Source organism: Castor canadensis, chromosome 17 (genome assembly GCF_047511655.1).
Source record: "Castor canadensis chromosome 17, mCasCan1.hap1v2, whole genome shotgun sequence".
In the NCBI taxonomy this organism is placed as follows: Eukaryota; Metazoa; Chordata; class Mammalia; order Rodentia; family Castoridae; genus Castor; species Castor canadensis.
Genome location: NC_133402.1, coordinates 10,287,578 through 10,307,792, shown reverse-complemented (window position 1 = coordinate 10,307,792; position 20,215 = coordinate 10,287,578). Strand labels below are relative to the sequence as shown.

Here is a 20,215-nt window from a genome sequence, read left to right as displayed (position 1 = left end):
CAAGTCCAGTGGATTATTTGTTTTGTTTTGTTTGTGGTACTGGGTTTTGAACTCAGTGCCTTGTGCTGAGCAGGTACTCTACCACTGAGCCATGGCTCCAGCCCATTTTTTAGTTATTTTTCAGATAAGGTCTTATGTTTTTACCTGAGCTCACCCATTCCTCTATCCTCCTACCTATGTCTCCTATGAAGCTGGGACCACAGGTACACACCACCATTCCTGGCTTATTAATTGAGATGGGGTCTTATTAACTTTTTGCCTGGGCCAGCCTCAAACCTTGATCCTCCCGATCTTACCTCCTGTGTAGGCGAAATTATATTTCTGAGCTACCACTCCTAGCCCCAGTTCATGTATTATTTTGAGTCAGGTAAATTAACAGGAGCCCAAATCTTCAATTCTTAAATATTTGTACACTGTAATGATGTGATGTTGTAATAATAAGAGCTTGCCAGGCACCTGTCGCTCACACCTAATCCTAGATACTCAGGAAGCAGATCAGGAGAATTGTGGTTAGAAGCCAGCTCAGGCAAATATCCGTGAGCCTCTATCTCAAAAAACAAAAAAAATCACAAAAAAGGGTTCAAGCTGTAGGCCCTGAGTTCAAGCCCAGTACTGCCAAAAAAAAAAAAAGAGCTTGTTAATCAGACTACCTGACCAGCATATTACCATTTTAAACTCTGTCTTCTCAAAGTAGACTTAGAAAGTGTGGCTTTTCTTTATAAAAATGAAGAGAGCTATCTATCATTGTTTTCCACCTTGGATTATTTGAGGTCACAAAAGACAGATTTAAGCCAATGCGAGAGTACCAGTTATTATAGTTCTAGGTGCTGATGACATGGTGACTCTTTTTGGACTTTTCCTAATTGTGCTATGAAAACTGATTCATTTGCTTTTGGGGATACATTGGCTATAGTCAGTTTTTAACTGGTAACAGCAAAAGGATCAATGAAATTTCTAATGCTTGGTATATATTAAAAAGTCAGTTTTCATTAACAATTGATGAAAACACCCAAAAGGTATAATAAAAATGAGTGAGAGGAAACATATTGTCAGAGACAAATCCAAGGAAACACTTAGTGCATGATGTTGAAAGTGCAGAATGTAAAGAGAATTGCAATTTGAACGTCTGTCTATCAGACAGGATTCTTGGCAGGTGCACAGTCTCATAGGAAGACTAATGGTGAGGCATTGTGTAAAGTCTCACGGGCTTTTCCACTCTTCTCTGCATGCAGTTGCTTTGCACCTGATTAAACCATTTAAGGAACAGATCCTCTGTTCATCCTCCAATTTTGAAAGATGGTTTCCAGGATAGCCTCTTACCCTGGAGCAGAAATTGGACGCAGCCAGATATTGTTGCTCTCTCTACAACCTACAGATTGAATTTCAATGGCAAACTTTTCCTTTAAGAATATTTTAAAATTAATTTTAAAATTGATTTAGAAAACGTGGAAACTCAGTTTGTTTCCTCTGATTTGTTAGATAAATGTAGGCATGCCCAACTGAATGCTGCTTCTCTGTAGTCTCACCAGTTCTGAAATCAGGAGCTTGTGGAGGAATAGGCAGTTCATCAGGTTCCCACCCTCACCTTTTGTTAGATCGCAATCATTTTATGTGTCTGTTTTGTTCTCCTCTTCCTCATCTGGAAGGGTTGCCATAGACAAGTGCTTGTCATGGTAGATATTACAGAGCCAAGTGGTGAATCAGGCCAGGTGTGAGCTATGGAGAGGTCAGGCGCACAAGCCCCATGAAACAAAGAAACAGCTCCAGCTTATTCTTGGCCTGCTTCATGTGGTCCCGTGACTTTCCGAGAAAATCCAGAACCTAGTCATGTATGTGAGACTCATGTCTTTAAAATGTTGGTAGCAAATTCCAAACTTTATAAACACTTCTGCTAGCTGGACCTTGACTTTTTCATGTCTGGAGAACATCACCAATTAGCACCCTCAGAAGATGGGTGTCTGGACCCCCGCCCATACCCTGAATCAGCCCCGTGCTGCTGGCAAGTCCTGTGGCATCACAGGCTACTGGGAGAAAGCTTCTGGCCTTGCCAGCGTTATTCTTGTGTAGTTATCTCACTTACTGAGAAGATCCATTTAAAGGAAATGTTTTAGAGATGGACAACTTTTGGGCCCTGGCTGCCAGAGGGACTGAGGGTGACCACTAGTCTGTCTTCTTTGTGGTTCTCTCCAGCCCATCAACACTGAGATCCTGAACAGCTCTTAGGAAGAGGTTGTTACTTATTAACTGTGTGACCTTGAACTTGAACCCTTCTTCCCCTCTTTCAGACCTCGGTATCCTTGCCTTGGTTAAGTGAAAGACTGGGGCAATGTTGACAATTCCTCCAGCATTCTTTCCAGAGCCTAGGTGGCACCAGGTGGGTTTCTGTGAGCTAAGCTTTCCAGCCTCCTTTGGATGGGCTGAAGTAAAGGGTGTTAGTCAGCTCAGCACGGGAAGGTGAGGTGCAAACTCAGTTAACTGAGTTAAGTATGTGAGATGAGGCCTGGGTTTTTTATTACCATCTCCAGTGGACTCTCAACTGTGCCTTATGACCCTGCCTTCTGCTTTCATGGCTGTCATGATTATAATAAAAAGTACAGCAAAAGCAATGGAATATCATTTTCATCTTTGTGCCACTTAAGATCATTAACTTCTGTTTGCTAGCAGATCCCCTCCCCTGCTGGCCTCGATGAAGCACGTTTCTATGTTGTGTGCTGCCAGAGGGATTGAGGGTGACCACTAGTCTACAGCCAGCTAGAAATGGTAGCCCTTAAGTTCCACAGCCATAGGGACTGAATCCTGCTTGGAAAAAGACCCATCCCACATGAGTCTTTTGATGAGCCCTCCGAACTGGTTGACGCTGTGATTGTGACTTGGGAGGGATTCTCAGCACAGAGAACAGGCTGAGCCAGGCTGGACTCCTGACCCTGAGGAACTATGTGATAATGGATGTGTATTGTTTTCAGCTGCTGCATTTGTGGTAACTTGTTACACAGCAGTGATAGCTAAATCACCATCTCTTTGAATTGTTAGAAGATTAAATTTACTGTGGACATTCTTGTTCATACCTGACTTAGGTGTTTTAAAGAAATGTCTTGCCTTATTTTGTGTTATTGCTAAATGTGCCATAGGCATTGTCCCTAGCTTTCTATCCAGTTTGCAAAGATTGCAGCCTTATTTTGGTACCCTCTGGATCAGAAATGAGATCTTAATTCATTCAGTTCTCTTTATTCTTTTTATTCATTCCACAAGTCCTTAGTTCATTTCAAAACTTGACCATGGTCTTATCAGAGTCATCAATTAGGGCTTCAGGTTCTTTTATAAAATATATATATATATATATATATATACACACACACACCTCTCTTATGCTTCTGAACACACATGTGTGATGCATGCACATCCTTGTTTATGGGTACTTTCGCTGTATGTCATGATGTATAAAATCTAAAGTAGAAAATTTCTCAATCACGTTCTTATCATTTAAAGAATCTTGGCTTGGTTTTGAAAGGCAATTTAAAGGGTAATAATGAGATGGTCATGGATAATACTGAGACGTTAGGACCAACTACCTGAGCTAGCCGGAGGCAGGGACCTGAAAATGAGCAAACCCAAAACAAAACTAAACCAGAAACAAAATTATCACTGTCAACAAAATGAAATCCTCTTAGTGGTATTTCAGTTGGGGAAACAAAAGTCACTGTGCATTTGTTTCTTATCCAACACACCCAAGTTGCCAGCAAGCAGAGTTCCCTGGTTAGTTGTATGCCAGACTTCTCATGTTCCAGTGTGCACACAGATCACCTGGGGGTCCCTTCAAATGCAGACTGACTCAGTCAGGGCTGGGCCTGAGATTCTGCATGTCTAATCCACTCCCAGGGGCTGCTGAGCTGCTGGTCCCCAACACACTGCCAGGAGCCCAGCTTGGCTTGTCTATGTCCACGGGCAGCCTGATCTCACTACTGTCATGACATCCGCTCCTCCTTCCTCCCCTTCAACCCTCCATTTCCAGTTAATTCTCCTTAATTAGGGCTGCCAGGCATTTACCCTTTATCTGGCAGTTTCATATGTAAGCTCTTTAGGAAAAGTTAGGGAAAAACACACACACACACACACACACACTCTCTCTCTCTCTCTCTCTCTCTCTCTCTCTCTCTCTCTCTCTCTCTCTCTCTCTCTCTCTCTCTCTCTCTCCATTTCCAGTAATGCTGTGATTGCCTGTCAGCTTCTTTAGGGATGGGCCTCACTTTATCCAGATATCCGTGCCTCAAGCTGTGAGAAAATGCCTCCAGAAGATCTCAAGAGAAACTGGACTGTTCAGGGACAGATACTTGCTTTGCCTTGGAAGGGATGGTGTCACAAGCTCACCTGGGCCCATGTAGCTGCTAGCTGTCCCTGTCCTGAGGCTAAGACTGGACTTAGGTGAAATAATTCAATGCAAATATTTTTAAGAATTCAATTTCATAATGTAAAAAGCTACCCTTTTGAGGAATGGGAGAGGTGTGCATTTACAAAAGGATCCTCCTCCTAGAACTAAGCATTGCAAAGCCCCAAATGTCTGTAATTCAGCCTTGATTCAAAGTAAGGTGAGAATAAAGACCACCAGCTTCTGAGCAAGAATCCTCAGTGGACCCAGACACTCTGCAGCCCTGACTGAACAAGTCACCTTATTAGGTAGAGACAGAGGACATGCATGGTGCATCGCTATGTGAGCTGTCATTCACTTTAGATTGGATGTATTTATTTTGTGTTTTATCATCATAAAATTGACAGCCCATCTAAGTTTTTATTAAGTAAATAAGGAATGCATAATTTATTTTAATAGCTCCAAGGACTTTTGACTTTTTAAGGCTATGATTATTTGTCATAGAACACGACTTGTTAAAGTGTTTGCTGCTGGGAACTGTTTCTAAACTGTGTTAGAAGGTTGATTTATGCAGTGACCTTGGGTGCCCATCACCTTCCAGATCTGGATCTGATTAATTTGTACAGTTTAAATAGCTTGGCAAAGAGCCTCAGAAGCAGGCACATAGCTGAAAGCATTCAGTGATATACAAAGGTTATTATTCAAATAAAGTTAGTAAATGTTGCTAACAACTTTACAACATAAAGCAGAATCTCAGTTTTCTTCGTGACACACATTCGGCTCTCCAGGAAGTCTTTCTCCTCCTTGACCCTTTGTTGTTATTGCCTGCTTTCTAGATGTCTATCTCTGTAACAAACTACTCCTCAATTTGAAGCAGCAAAGCTGCCTTACCTCAGAGTTTCTGTTGGGTTTCTAGGCTTGGCTTCCTTGGGTTTTTTTCCTGGTCTAGCGTCTTAAGGCTTCAGTAAAGGTGTTCCCCTGGGCTCTGTCTCATCTGAAAGCTCGATGAGGGAGAACCCTCTTTCAGGTGCAGAATGCTGCTGCTCAGGGGCCATTGGCCAGGGACTTCCCTTCTGTTTCTTGTCACCTTAACCACTCCATGGAGCTGTTTACACCATGACAGCTTTTGACTTCCAGAGTGAAGGTTGAGCAAAAAGGAGGTGATAGGTTATGGTCTTTTTTTAGCCTGTTCTCTGAAGGGGCATGCCATTTCTGTTTGCTGGAAACACGTCCCTGGGTTCAGCCCACACTACAGGGTCTACAAAGATAGGATCTTTGGGCAGGATCTCTGGAGGGCCATGGTAGTCTTTGTACCACACACAGTAAGGGCTGGGTGAGTGTGGGTCAAACCCTCCAGCACAGCCAATGGCTGTCCTTTGCAGTGAGACGTACAGCAGGGTTTCAGGCACTCTGGTCAGAACGTGGCCTGGTGGGTTGTGATCTGGATGAACATCTAGGCTGTAGGCTGAGGACTGTTGGGTTAACATGCATGTACCATTTGTTTATAAAGTGTGAAAAGGTGTTTCTGTTCACTTGTTTTTATTTAATTAACTTCTGTACTTGACCTTAGCCAAACAGAAGTGATTTTTATTAGCTTCTGAAGAGGGAATTGAGATGAGCGGTGGACTGAAGCCAGAGGTCTGCTGTAAGATGACAGTGAGCTTATGCAGAAGGGAGGCTTTGTAATTTTAAGGTTCCTTTGTGCCTTTCAGACCTCCAATCACAAGTCACCACCTCAGGGAGGCCTTTTGTGCCTCTTATTTCAACCAGCCATGACTTCATTCTTAGTTCCCTGTGTCTCCCAGAGCACTCTGAGTCGGTTCCCTGCCTGTTCCCTTGTTTGTTCTCTCTCCCTGTAAGAACTAAGCACCAGGAGAGCAGGGACCGTGTCTGTCTTGGTCACCCATGCATCACCAGGACCCTTCACGGAGCCTAGCAAACAACAGGTCTCAGAAAATACTGAGTAGATGAGGGAATCAAACACACAGGTGTGAAACGATAATGAGGTTGTGACTTCCATGGGAATTGTTGGTATTAAAAAGAAAAAAAACAGCCTCACAATTGTGGAGATGGTTTTGTCCTTATCACTAAGGCCTGGAGGGCCATTTGGCAGTAAGTCATGTCATTTCTCTGGGTCTCAGTTTCCTCACAGGATAAATGAGAATGCTGAAGATCTGGGTCCTCAGTCTGTTTTCTTACCAGATCCTCACGGACAGTGCAAATTCCAGGTACTGCTCTACAAGAGCAGCTCTGGTTTCCCTCCACACCCTTCCCCTCCCCTTCCCTTTCCTCACCTCCCCCCCCCCACCTCCCCCATCCCTAGGACCTTGGGATGCTAGGCACGTGCTGTACCTCTGAGCTATATCCTCAGCCATTGTTTTCGTGTTTACATTAGTCTGCCATGTGAGAGTTTGTCTGAAGAAAGAATTATGTGCCAAAAAAAAAGAGAAATGTTTGAAACTTGCACGGCTTCCATACCCACTAGTGGCCATTTCACTCTGCTAAAGCAGATACCGTGGAAGTTCTGTTGTATGAGGTTAGAGACTAAAAGCCAACAAAGCTTCCCAGCCCAGCAGAACCAACCCGAAGAGTAATGCAGTGATTGCAGTTGAGGGGACCTGAGAGAGAGCCCTTTCTTAGAACATAAAGACTCCTGTCCCAAAGATCTGTCAACCAGTACTAAGTTATGGTTAGATAGAGAAACCAGTCTTGCTGTGCTATTGAACTATAGGATGCCTACAGATAGCGATAATATCCTGTAGGTTTTAAGAGAGAAATGGTAAGTGTATGAGAGGCTGTTGAACACTGTTTGATGTATACATGTGTCAGAGCATCACATGGTACCCACAATGACGTGCAGTTTTTATGTGTCAAAATATTTTAAAAGATCAATAGTTTCTTGAGCCTATATGTGTCCAGACGTTTTAAAAGATAGTTTCTTGAACCTATTGTAAAGCATGGTGACTAGTTCATAGAAATGTGTAATATACTTGCAGTTTGCTAAGAGAGTAGGTCTTAAGTTTTCTCACTGCACCCCCTTGCGAAGTAACTATGTGAGGTGATCACTCTATTAGTCAGCTTGAGTGTGGTGACCATGTCACAGTGTACCTGTATGTCAGATGTCCTCTTGTAAATCTTAAATAGTATGTATTTTTATTTGTCAACTCTACCTGAGTAAAGCAGGGGATAAAAAGAAAAAAGAACATCCTTTCCTTCCCTAGGTACAGCCTCACACTAGGATATTGTCACGATGCTTCCTCTGAAGTGTGAGCACAGGTTCTTCTTCCTTCACATTGACTCACTCATTTCAAGATTTCATTTCTGGCACTGTAATTCCCTCCAGGTAGCCAGAGCTTGGAGTGCCAAGTTTTATAATTAAAATTCTGTTGTATCCCATGAAACAGCACAAATGGTGCCATTAAGCCTGGCAGAAAAGATTCGTAAGCATTCCACCTAGTAATTTAAATATAATGCTTCTGGCAGCATTCGGTTTGGGGTATTTTTAATTCCAATTAGAATGCTATTACTGAGCATTAATATCCTCTATACACTGCTGTGTTGTGGCTCTGAGGTTCATTTTGGCCACCTAGCTTTTACACAAACAGCGTGGGTTGTGGCTGTAGCAGCCCACGTGTTTTCTTCGTGGTCTTTGGGAATCACCAGGTCTCAGGCATAATTAGTATAAATCAAAATCCTCTAGTCTATGACAGGAAAATGGTATGTTTGAGTAGCTGCTTATTAAAATGACCTACTTAATTTAAGAAAAATATTGTATCTACTTGCATGGTAACCCAGATGCCTGCACTGTTGGATTTCATATTATTCCTCTCCCTCTTTTTTTAAGAAAAGGAAAGGGAATGGAAAGGTCCATTCTACTTCATCCAAGGGGCAGACCCACAGTTTGGGCTGATGAAGGCCTGGTCCACTGGAGACTGTGACAACGGTGGTGATGAGTGGGGGCAGGAGATCCGTCTGACTGAGCAAGCTGTTCAAGCCATCAACAAACTGAACCCCAAGCCCAAATTCTTTGTTCTGTGTGGTGACCTCATCCATGCTATGCCAGGTAAGCCAGGGCTTGTCTTTTATGTACAACCTTTTCTACTTCAGCCAGTCATGACCTTGTGTGCAGGGGGAAAAATGATTTCTGTCCAGAGACATCTCTATTCAGTAGCAGCTCATTCCTTCAAGACTGGTACAGTATCATTGAACATCAAAAAATGCACCCTTGTTTTGTATTTTGTATTTAGAGAGAGTTTGACGAGATTAATCACAGTAATTAGGCAGAGCTGCAGTTCTGGAGCCAATTCCCTCTTCCTGTTACCCCCCCACATCACCTTTCTGCATTTCTAAGGACCAACTTGAGCTGCTTCTAGACAACATATCCTTAAATATGATTGGCTTCCTTTTCTCCTCACTTTTTACACTTTTATTTCTCCCACATTCTTGCTTTTTCAGTTGCAAGTTAGAGAAATGCAACTTACACTTATTTCAGTTTTTGTTGTCTTGTTTTGTTTTAAAGGTACACGTTGCCTCATGGGACTGTAGTGTCCAGGGCAGATCTGGGTTCAGGTTCAGCTGGAGTCAGGCTCAGATGTTACCATCAGCATGTGGTCTTTCCATTGCTCATCTCTGCTCCCCACTGGGCTGACTTCATTTGCACAGGTTGTCTCAGTAGGGGGTCTTGGGCGCTCTCAGTTTATATTCTTTCTACAGAAAACACAGCACAAAGTAAGTGCCCTATTTGGGGTGGTCCAGTCAGAGTCCCAGACTACAGTCATCTGGCTCGTTCATACCCCTGAAGCTAGCGTGTGAGGTCAGCTCCACTACAACTGTGCTGTCTGAAGAACTGGATGGTTTCCCTAAAGACAAATGAGATGCTAGGAATGCAAAAATAACAGATGCCTTTGGAACACACCCCTACTATATCTTTCTCTTCCAGACAGGACTAAAGCCCGGCAAGCAAGTATAGGCAAGAAGAAAGTGCTCCTACCCATCAGGAAGGCAGAGCTGGTACCTACAGCCTCTGCCCCTCACCTCTGTCCCTATGGCTGCTCGGTGGAACAGAGATGACCTGAAAACCATGGTAGAAAACACAGCAGTGGCTTTTTTTTTTTTTTTTTTGGACGTATCAGAGTTTGATTCAGGGCCTCATACTTGTTGAGGAGGTTCTCTAGGACTTGAGCCACATTCCCAACCCTTGTAATGGCTTTTTTTTCTTTTTTTTTTTTTTTCATTTTTCCCATAGGATCTTGAGTTTTTTACCTGGGTTGGTCTCAGATAGTTACCTTCTTTGTTTCTTTTTCTTTTTTTGTAACTCTCTTTATAAACTAGGAATGAGTCCTGCCATGATTTCTAACTCCTCTGGGGAGCAGAGTTACTCTATAGGAAATGGGAGGGCATTCTTTTACCCTATCAATGCCACTTGTCCGGCAGCCTCTGTGCCCAGAGCAAAGCCCAGAGTGAAGATGGGAGATTGGGAAGGGGGCAGCAAGTTTTGTTTTCTGTAATGTTCAGGTAGCACAAGCAGCAGGGAGAATCCCCAGGCCACCCTTCATTCTCTTGTGCTTGGACTTTACACCAAGTCATGTGTGTGGACATGTCCATGTCATGACTTCCCCAAGTAGAACCCAGTGATGTACCCTGGGGAGACACCTGACCCACTATTGGACCTATACAGAGGTGACAGGAAGAGTAAGAGGGATTAGAATCCCATGGACGAAGACCTCAGTTAGAACCCAGAAGACTGGGCTGCCTGCCCCTGTCTGCCACCAGTGAAATGGGTGAATGTGAATGAGCTCTTTAGCCCAGGGAAGTAGCGAGAATTAAAAACCTCAACAGCCTGGGTTACATGGTTTGAGGACAACAACTTTGTACCTCTGCAGGGGAGGTGACCATCTTGGCAGCTTTGTCCAGATCCAGAGCAGAAGCACACTTGTAAGGACAATCCTCTTTCTTTCTTTCTTTCTTTCTTTTTTTTTTTTTTCCAGTACTGGAGATTGAACAATTGAACCCAGGGCCTCACAAATGCTAGGCAAGCACACTAACTCTTGAGTTGCACCCCAGTCCTTGTGTATTTTTTTAAATTTGTTTTACTTATTTTTTTATTGTTGTGCTGAGGGTATATTGTGACATTTACAAAAGTTCTTACAATATATCAGATATATCATAGTTGAACTCACCCCCTCTATCAGTCTCCTTTATCCCCCCTCGCCCCATTCCTGGAATAGTTTCAACAGGTCTCATTTTTCCATTTACATACTGTGTACACAGTATTTGCACTATATTCACCTTTCTTATCTTTTCCCCACCTCCTCCCCTCTGCCCCTGCCTCCAACTGGTCCCCAGCCTCCCATACAGGACCTGTTCTGCCCTCCTGTTCTCAGATTTTGTAAAAACAAAATGACGCTTCTATTTGTTTAAGATAGCTATACAGGAAGTTTCCATGTGGCATTTCCATGTATGTATGTATTATAACTTGAATTGGTTCATCTCTGTTTTCCTCCTTTCTATCTTAGTCCCAATCTTACAGTGATTTCAACAGGTTTAAAAATTCTACATTCATTCTTTTTTTATTAGAACATTTTTTATTAGGATATAGTCGTAATGGGGGGAATTCATGGCAACAATTCCGACCAGGCTTATATTGTGCATTTGTTAGATCACTCCATCATTTCCCCCCATCAGCCTCCTCCCCTCTTGTATGGGAAGTATATTCACCTTCTTAACTTCCTTATTTTACCCTCCCTCTCTTGTATGTGACCTACCCTTAGCGTGACCTGTTTTTCATAATATTACTTGTTTTTGTATTGGGTCTATATTCCACATGAGAGAAAACGTGGACTTTGGCTTTCTGACCTGGCTAACATCATTTAAGATGATGTTCTCCAGTCCCATCCATTTACCTGTTTATTTTTGAGACAAGATAAGTTCTTCCTAACTTTGCCCATGCTGGCCTTGAACTCTTGATCCTCCTACCTTCAGCTCCCAAGTAGCTTGGCTAATAGGTGGGCACCACCACGCCCAGCTGCTCAGTTTGTTTTGTAAAGAAGTAAAACGTTAGCTGCTCATAAACTTGACCATCCTTGGTGACTGGTGACCAAGGGTTCACAAGGGCTGAGGTCGTACAATATGGAAGTGACTTAGGGGCCAACAGATTTGGAGTCGTAGAGGACCGAGCGTCCTCAGGTAAACTGAGGCAATATGCTAGTTGGCCAAGCAGTTTCTGCTGCCTCCCAAAGGTGTAACTAGCAATAAGCCAGAGTCACACAGTGGACTAACTTCTGCTGCTGTTGGACCCTTGATCCTAAGATTCCAAATTGTAACATTTTTCTTCCCGGTGGTTTCTTTTCTCTAAAAGCAGGATATTGTGAGGCTCACTGGAGTTATATAACATGTTCTTGTAGATGTTTACCGACTTGTTCTGAATTATGTTAATGCATGCAGTCATGTTTCAAAATCAGATTTAAAATAAAAGCTTTCCACACAGTTAACACTACTTCATAAGAGGAATATACTGAGCATAAGTAAATTAAAGGTACAGTTTTTATGATCAGTTCTACCAGTTGGTCAAAAGACCTTGTCAGTATGAGCCAGCAAACTACTGAATGTGTATTTTATATTCAGTGCAACCAGATCAGAATTCATAATCACCTCTGAAGACTGGACTTGACGGACCAGTGAGAGAACTGAAACTGTTTTGAATATTGTGGCCTGAGATTAAACAACATTTTTAAACTAGTTACTGTTTTCTAATATGCCTCCCTGTCATTTAGCTCAATGCAGGGGCAGACACTAGAAAAGTAATTATTTCCTTTGACTGCTTAGCACATTGTTAATTATCAAATGTATGTATCAATAGGCAAATAAGATCAGAAAGCATATTTTTAATTCTACCGTAAATAATATTTTGGGTCAAGTAGATATTGGTTCAAAATGAAGCAAAAGAGTTTTCAGAATAATGTTTTTTAATGAAAGTAATAATAATGCTTTTCCATTATAAATATCCATCATCATATTCATTCATCCACAAATAATTCATTGTTGGCACAGTAAGTGCCAACAACTGCAGTGCAAGATGCTGTGGTTATAGCAGTAGAAATGAGAGACCAGGTCCTTTGGTGGAGGTTAGAGTTGGCAGGAGGAGGCACAAAAACATGGCTGGTGAGAGGAGTCATTGGTGCCAAGGTACATGGGGCCAAGTCTAAAAATTCGAGCTTCTTTGTTTTGGACAAAGTCCATTTTGTTTTTAAATACATTTTCATTCCACACACATCTTTGCGGTTTTATAGGTATTTTCTTATGTTACAAAGCTTCTCTATGGGATAAGCCATATTAAGAGTGGCAAATGAAGATTTGCACAAATATAGAGACCATTGATTTTCAATCCTTCATTCTTAAGAATGGGGTTACTTACATTGGCTTTACCGATGTTGAGACATCGATCCACTGGGAGTGTCCCAGGAGCCTTGTTAGATTCTAGCAACGTGGAGCTGACAAAATGGAATGTGATGGTACAATTAGGGTGCAAGAGATTCCCATGAGCCTTTGGGCATTTGTAACTAACGCATGTGTGTCCATTCTGGTTTGTTAAAAATGGCCATAACCAAACTGTACTGGCAATTCCTTTGCTGTGAATCTCCATTGCGAGTTCTTTCTGCATTCCCTTCTCTTGAACAACTGCAATATGACTTAGTTTCCAGTGATGACTTAGACTGAGGACCTCCTCTGTTCTGTAATGGGGGGGCGAGCCTTCATTTGCATGATTCAGTAGATGGGTATTCATTTCCTGTAGCTGCTGTTGTACTTAAAACAACACACACTCACTCTCAACATTTCTGGAGGTCATAAGTACAATGTGAATCTGCAGGGCTGTGGTCCTTCAGAGACGCTAGCATCAAGAGGCTGCCTGCATTTCTTGGCTTGTGGTCTCTTCCATCTTCAAAGCCAGCAGCATTGTATCTTCTCTCCTCTTTGACTGTCCCACTTCCCTCTCATACAGACCCTTGTCATTATACTGGGCCCCTCTGACAACCCAGGGTAATCTCTCTTTCTCAATGTCCTTAACTTAGTCACATCTACAAATCCCCCCCACCCCCATTTCACCTGTAATCCCTGGGAATTAGGGTGTGGACATCTTGGAGGGGAGATTATTCAGCCACCACAGATGGCCTGGGATGGGTGGAACTCAGGGTCTGGTACCTTGCAAAGGAGGTGTCATTGTTATTTCTGTTTTAACTAATGGGAAAAGTGGCTCGGAACAGGGAAGTACCTTTCCCAAGGCCATGTACATGGTGGATCAAGTTCATCTATTTCCAAATCTCATGTACTTTTTACTGCAGCCTCACTATGCAAAAGGTGACTGAAAGCAGTAACCAGAGCTCTTTAAAAATTCAAATCTCTTCTCTACCTAGAACTAGCGGGTCAGAAGCAGCATTGTTGTGAACCCGCCAGAAGAATCTTGTGGACAGTAAGGTATAATAAGCATTTGCTACACTAAAATGGACAGGACTCTGTGGCTTCTGCTTTTCAAGGTATTCTATATACTTTCTATGTGTCTATCACAGTGAATGAAAAGTTCCTTCAGGTGATAAAAGTAAGTGTTTAGCAAGAGAACCATCACTCCTTTAGACTTATGCTCAGTTTTCAAAGGAAATCTTTTAAGTGTGTAAGTTTTGTTTTGCTTCTTTAACAATTTGAATAAACAGGATGCCTGATTAGGCAGAAGGTTGACAAACTGCTCAGGAAAACAGGTACACATACATGTTTTAAGAGGATGTCTGTGGAATGTTCTGGAGAGCTACAACTGTGTCGTACACATATACATAATCCTTTATCTGCCATTCCAAAATTCAGACAGCACTGAAAATTAAGATTTGTTTTTCTTAAATTTGAAATTAACTTGATTGGCAGCAGAACTGCCCCAAATTGACATGAGACTGTTTATAGTCTTTATTTATCTAATATAAGAATGCTCATATGTTTTATCAGCAAAAGATTCCTGGGTTCTATTATGGGTTCTTATCCAAGTCTCCTCCTGTGCCCTGCATTGCCATTTAAAGTTTGCAAACCTCCAATTTCAAATGAAATGAGTTCCAGAGGGTTTGGGGGAAAATTTTTGGATCTGCAGAATTGATACTTTGGGATTTATAGAGAAAGAAAACTTTTGTCACTAAAAGCAGAAGCCTTTTCCTCATTCTGGTTTAATGTTGTTCCCCAAGTTAACTTCCACACATTTACTGTGCAGTAACCACATTTTAGTTTTAAAGACAAAATGGCCTTTGTTGTGTCATGGTTGAATTTTTGGGACATTCCAAAGGGACTCAGTATGAAAATGCAATTGAATCCAGAGATAATTCTAGCAAATTGGAGAAGGTACATTCACAAAGGTGATGTTTGCTACCGAAAAGTGCAGAATAATACACTTAAGTAGAAAAGTCTTTACTTCAAGGTAGAGAAGGGCTGGGCTTTTTCAGATATGGCTGCAAAAGGCCAGCAAGGAGATGAGGCAGTCAACAGCATTGGTGAGAATGGGAAGCAGCACAGGAATGTAAAGTAAGCAGAGAGAAGTGGAACTGTGCTGTTTTTTCATCAGGAAAACAGTTTGAGAGAGTCTGGAAAAGTTAATTTTCATATGGTTTGGTAACCTTGACCTTGACCTGAAATTAGGTGTGGAGGGCTGGGTTAAAGTCCTGTTAAGAATCAACATGGCCAAATGACCATCAAGACTTTGTCCCACTTGGAGATTTCTAATCCTGTGATGAATGTTTGGTGTTGGGAAACAAAGCCTTTGTACAAAGATGGAAAGCTGTGGTGTTCTAGACTTCAGGCAAAGGACAGAGCCATTTGTCCTTCTGTGGGTCACACGATCCAGGGGGCTTGACACTCATTTTCCTTGGGCTGGGCAGGCACAAACACATGAACATAGTTCTGGTACAAGACAGACTCTGATAAGCAAAGCCTCAGAGGCATAATTGTGAAAACCAAAGCTAGGATTAAGGCTCTGGCCAGGAAAGGGCCTTATCTCATTTTTCCAACCTCTTCAACTTCACCTTCCCCCAGCTTAGTTCTGAATTCCTAAAGGGCAATGCGTGCTCTCACTCTCTCAGTGTGTGTGTGTGTGTGTGTGTGTGTGTGTGTGTGTGTGAGAGAGAGAGAGAGAGAGAGAGAAAGAAACTTATTAACTGTTGGGTGCCTAGCACATGGTAGGTACCTCATATAAGTCTCTGAAAGAGGGGGCCAGGCATTGTGGCTCATACCTGTAGTCACATCTGTGCAGGAGGTGGAACTAGGAGAACTTCAGTTCAAGGCCAGCCCAGGAAAAAGTTAGCAAGACCCTATGTCAGCAAATAAGCCAGATGTGGTGGAACATGTCTGTATTTCCAGCTATGTGGGAGGTAGAGGTAGTAGAGGTCCAAGGCTGATCCTGTGCAAAAATGTGAAACACTTTCTGAAAAATAAATAAAAAGCAAAAAGGGCTGGGGGCATGGCTCAAGTGGTAGAGTGCTTGCACAAGGCCCCGAGTTTAAAAAAAAAAAAAAGTTCTGCCAAAAAAACCCCCAATTTGTGGGACAGAAGAATAAATGATTTGTATTCGGGCACTGTTCTAGGGATGTGTGCTGCACCAGTGAGTGAAACAGACAACACCTGTGCTTCATGTAGAAGTGAAGGATACAGGAACATGGAAATAAGACATTCTAATCTCTTTTGGGATTCACACTAGAGTAGATACTCATCTGTTTTATTATGAGTCTACTAGATTTTTAAGTTACACAAGGAATATGTCAATAGATTCTCTTTGCAAAGATTTAAAATTAATGTCTAGAAGAAACATGAACCTCTTCCCCAAACCCTTCCCCCATGGTCACCATAGCTAAAAGTGTTTGTGTATGTAAGCAACCTTGCCTAAACATTAATGCAGTCAGACACATTTTCCTGTGATTTCCTTTTCCCTCTTCCATCTGTCTGGAAAATCTTTCCCCATTGATACATATGGATTTATGTCAGGCTGTTCCACTGCCTTCCATTCCATGGATGGGAGTCTCATAGTTGGTTGATCTCCCTCCTAGGCATGACAAGAAGTGATGGTCTCCCTGAGATCACTGTGGGTTGGAGTCAGCTTACATAATGCTGCTATGAGCACCCTCTGTTGTGCTCTTGTGTATAGAATTACCAACTGGACAGGCTGGGTTTGAGATCCACTCTACCAGTAACTTCCACAAAGTGAATGCTTTGCTCGAGGTTCCTTCTCTAGGGGACAGAGACTGACTAGCACTTTCCTTCTATGTAATCTTTATATGCATTGGGAGGCCTCAGTCCCTGTCATACAAGATGTGCTGCCTACCACATCTCAGAGTTCCCACTGCATGAGGTCCTTCTGTCCATATTAAAGCAGGACTTTTGTTTGTTTTTAAGCTCAGTTAATTCACATTCATTTCCTCAGCTGTATAATTAGCCTTAAGTTTTTATTTTTAAGTGCCTACTCCAGCCTCTAAGAAATGCCAGGATTTAAAGACAACTTATCATACAGTTTAATACGCAGAAACCAAAAGGGATTTACTTGCAAGAATGTGACGCCTTAGTCAAAATACACTCTGCTCAGGAATGGGGCATGGCTGTCTACACTCAGCTTCTCCAACAGGCCCTGTGCCTGCCGAACCCTGAGCCATACCCAGGGAGCAATCATCCTGGCCCCTTGGCTCCCGCTTCTTCACATCCATTATCCGCCCCGTGAGAGCATCCAAGTAATCAGCAGCAGTACCTCCCTTCTGCTGAGGCTGGTTTACCTAATATTACTAATTAGGGAACTTGTAGCATTGCTTAGAAAGTTGCTTCTGATTAGGTGCACGATCATCCATCCCACTAGCATCTGCCACATGTGACATGGGAACAGTTTAACTCTGTTCCGAGTCAGGGACGTCTTGGACCTCTTTGGCAGGTTGAAGCCCCTGTACCACATCAAGGAGCAGTGTTTTTAACTGTGTAAGATAAAATGCATAGAATTTCCAAGGAAACCAATTAACATTGAAATATAGTTATCAAAATATAAATTATTTGATAGGGATATGAACGCTTCTTTGTTGGTTTGTGGTATAACCCAGCCTCAAGCAGGGCTAATCACTACCATTTTTTCCACAGTGTTCCCATTGAGAAAAACAGTGAACTCCGTATTCTGTGGTATGACCAGAAACTTAATGTGGCTGGAAAAGTCCATGTAATTTCTTATGGTGAGAAATCACAGAGTCCTTAATACCTCTGTGAGTGTTTGCTAACTTCCTAACAGAAGGAAATCCCAATAACACTCAGAGTCTAGTGGAAATCGAAGTTTTTCATGTCCCAGGACCCCAGAATTCCCACGGACCCCAGATTCCCATGGGTCCCATATCCATAAGCACATCCTCTCATTCTCTGACCAGTGGGAGCTGTCTTTTCATAGCCAACTTGTGGATATTATAATTGGCTGAGATACAAACTCAGTGGCAGAAACTGTAATTTAAAGACCAGAAGGTTCTTAATTGTAGCTAGGAAAACATGGAAAGGTGATTACTCAATGAACTTACTGGAGCTGAATAATAAGGACTGGTTAATAGTTACCTTTTGATTAAGAACAAAAAACAAATACAACCACCATGCCCTTTCTCTGGGCTCCAGCATTTAGATCAAAACCTGAAAACTCAGAAGCTTGCCTTGCTTATTTGCTCCAGAAGCATTTAAGAAGGTTTAAAAGGAACAAAAGTATACAGTAGAAAACTATAGCAAGAAATTTAAGTCAGGATCAGAGAAACTGTAAGTTCATATAGGGAAGTCAACAGAGGCAGAAACAAAAGGGAGGCAGAACTTCAGAGTTCTGGTGACTGATTGGGTTATGTTGAAGGTTTAGCCAGAAAGAATTGTCAGAGAAACAAAATCATACCCATATCTAAGAGGGACATAGCTTTTCCTAGAAAAAGAAAGATTAAAAAAAAAGGGAGGGGGGTAAGGGGAAAGAAATGACCCAAACATTGTATGCACATATGAATATAATAAGGAAAGAAAAACAAAAAACTTTATGAGGATTTTCTAGTGAGGCACTAAGTAATACAGTGTCTGAAAAGGGGGTTCTAGGGACAGGTCTCTGAGCCTGGACATCTATGGATACCATGGATACACCTTGTGCAGTCTCTAAGCCCTGGAAAACTGGGCAGAGTTGAGGGTATTTGCAGAGATGTTTTGGGGAATGAAATGGTGAGAAGGTCCATAGTTGTCATCAGATCCTTTAAGGGCTCAGTGATGGTTAATTTTTCACATATCAATGGTTCATTTATTTTATTGCTGAGTAAAAAATAGTCTGTTTGTATATTCAAACATATAATCACAGATTAGATACAACCTTCTGTTATCCACAGATTCCTCATTCTCAGAGGATACTTAATTTTATGTCTTAATTTCTCAGGGCTGAGGGGTGCCCAGGTAGCTTGTAAAACACTTTTTCTGGGTGATCTGTGCGTGTTTCTGGAGCAGATTAGCCTTTGAGTAAAGAGCATCTGCCCTCACCAATGCAGGTAGCTGTATCCAGTCCACCTAGGGCATGAACAGAACCGAAAGGGAAAGGAAAGCAAGTTCGACTCCCCTTTGACATTCATCTTCTGCCCTGGACATCTGTGTTCCTGGATTCAGGCTGAATTCCTCAGACTTGGACCAAATCACATCACCAGCCTTCATGGGCTCCAATGTATGGTCAGAGGTGAGAGACTTGGCCTCCATGATAGTATGAGTAAATTCCCATAATAAACCTCCTCTTTCATATCTTTGAGTTGCCTACTGGTTCTTTGGAGAACGCTGGCTGATAACAGGCTCCATGACTCAAAAATAAGATGAGAGCCCTGAGGAGTACAGGAACAAATGCTTCTGATCTGAATGTTTCTGTTTGCTTCTCCCTTGGCTTATAGCAGCCAAGCCTGTGCAGTCCCTTAGGCAAGAGTTGGTGGCTGCTCAGAGACAGGACCAGCCCTCCCAGCAGAACAGTTCTGGGGCCCCTTTGCCCTCACCCTTCTTGAAGTTTTCTGGAGCTGGTGGATGGAGGCCATGGAATCTTGCAGAAGCCCCTGGCTCACTGACATGGTGTGGGCAAATCTCACGTCTTCCTAGTTTTTGCTTAGCTGACAATTATTTATTGTTTTGCTATAAACACTCATTTCCTGGAATTAGAATATTTTGCCTCCTTCATGGGCCTATTTTCTACAACTAAATGAGGTACTAAAAGAAGATCATGATCCCAGCAGGGTTCAATTATCAGGTAGTCAGCCAAGTGATCAGAATGGAGAATGAACAAAATACCGAGTGGTTGGAAAAATGCCGAAACTGCTGAGGACCTACATTTGGCAACCCCCAGATTCAGAAACTCACCTGTATGTCTCAAATTCGGTGTCGTTCCCCGCCCCCGTTCCTACATAGTTGATTGGGAACCAGTGCAGGTTCTATCAGTACACATTGTTTGGTTTGTATAAAAAATTTACTATTCCATTCTCTGTTTATATTTCATTGGGGTGAGATACTGTTGTCATATCCATAAATCTTTTTGTGAAGAAATTTTGTATTGATCTAGAAGGCAGCAGCTTTAGAAATTTCACTTGGATAATTTACATTCCTTAATCTTTTTCTTTTCTTCCTCAGAGCACATTTATATCATGCCAAACCCCTCATTATGTCAAAGAGTTAAATCCCTTTTATTAATTGTGTCCTACTTGGTTAATAGTAGCAATTCAATAGTGAGTTGCTATAAATGTCTAGGAGCAGCTAGTGTAATAAGCTCTAGCTTTTAGATACAAAATTAAATGATTCTTGCCTAATAACGTGTGTAATTTGAAAACCGGTAGA

General features: G+C 42.2%; 1 protein-coding gene across 7 annotated transcripts in view; it reads left to right on the top strand.

Moving 5' to 3' along the window:
* Cpped1 (calcineurin like phosphoesterase domain containing 1) overlaps window positions 1-20,215 on the top strand; it is a 114,150-nt gene that overhangs the window by 11,012 nt on the left and 82,923 nt on the right. For 4 of the 7 annotated variants that reach the window (XM_074059568.1, XM_020167241.2, XM_074059563.1 and 1 more), the window contains exon 2: window positions 8,208-8,426. The exons of 1 other annotated variant lie outside the window; for it this stretch is intronic. In XM_074059568.1, coding sequence (XP_073915669.1) covers window positions 8,208-8,426 — 219 coding nt within the window. The remainder of the gene's footprint in view (window positions 1-8,207; window positions 8,427-20,215) is intronic. 2 more of the 7 variants (XM_074059566.1, XM_074059564.1) reach the window with 1 other exon arrangement.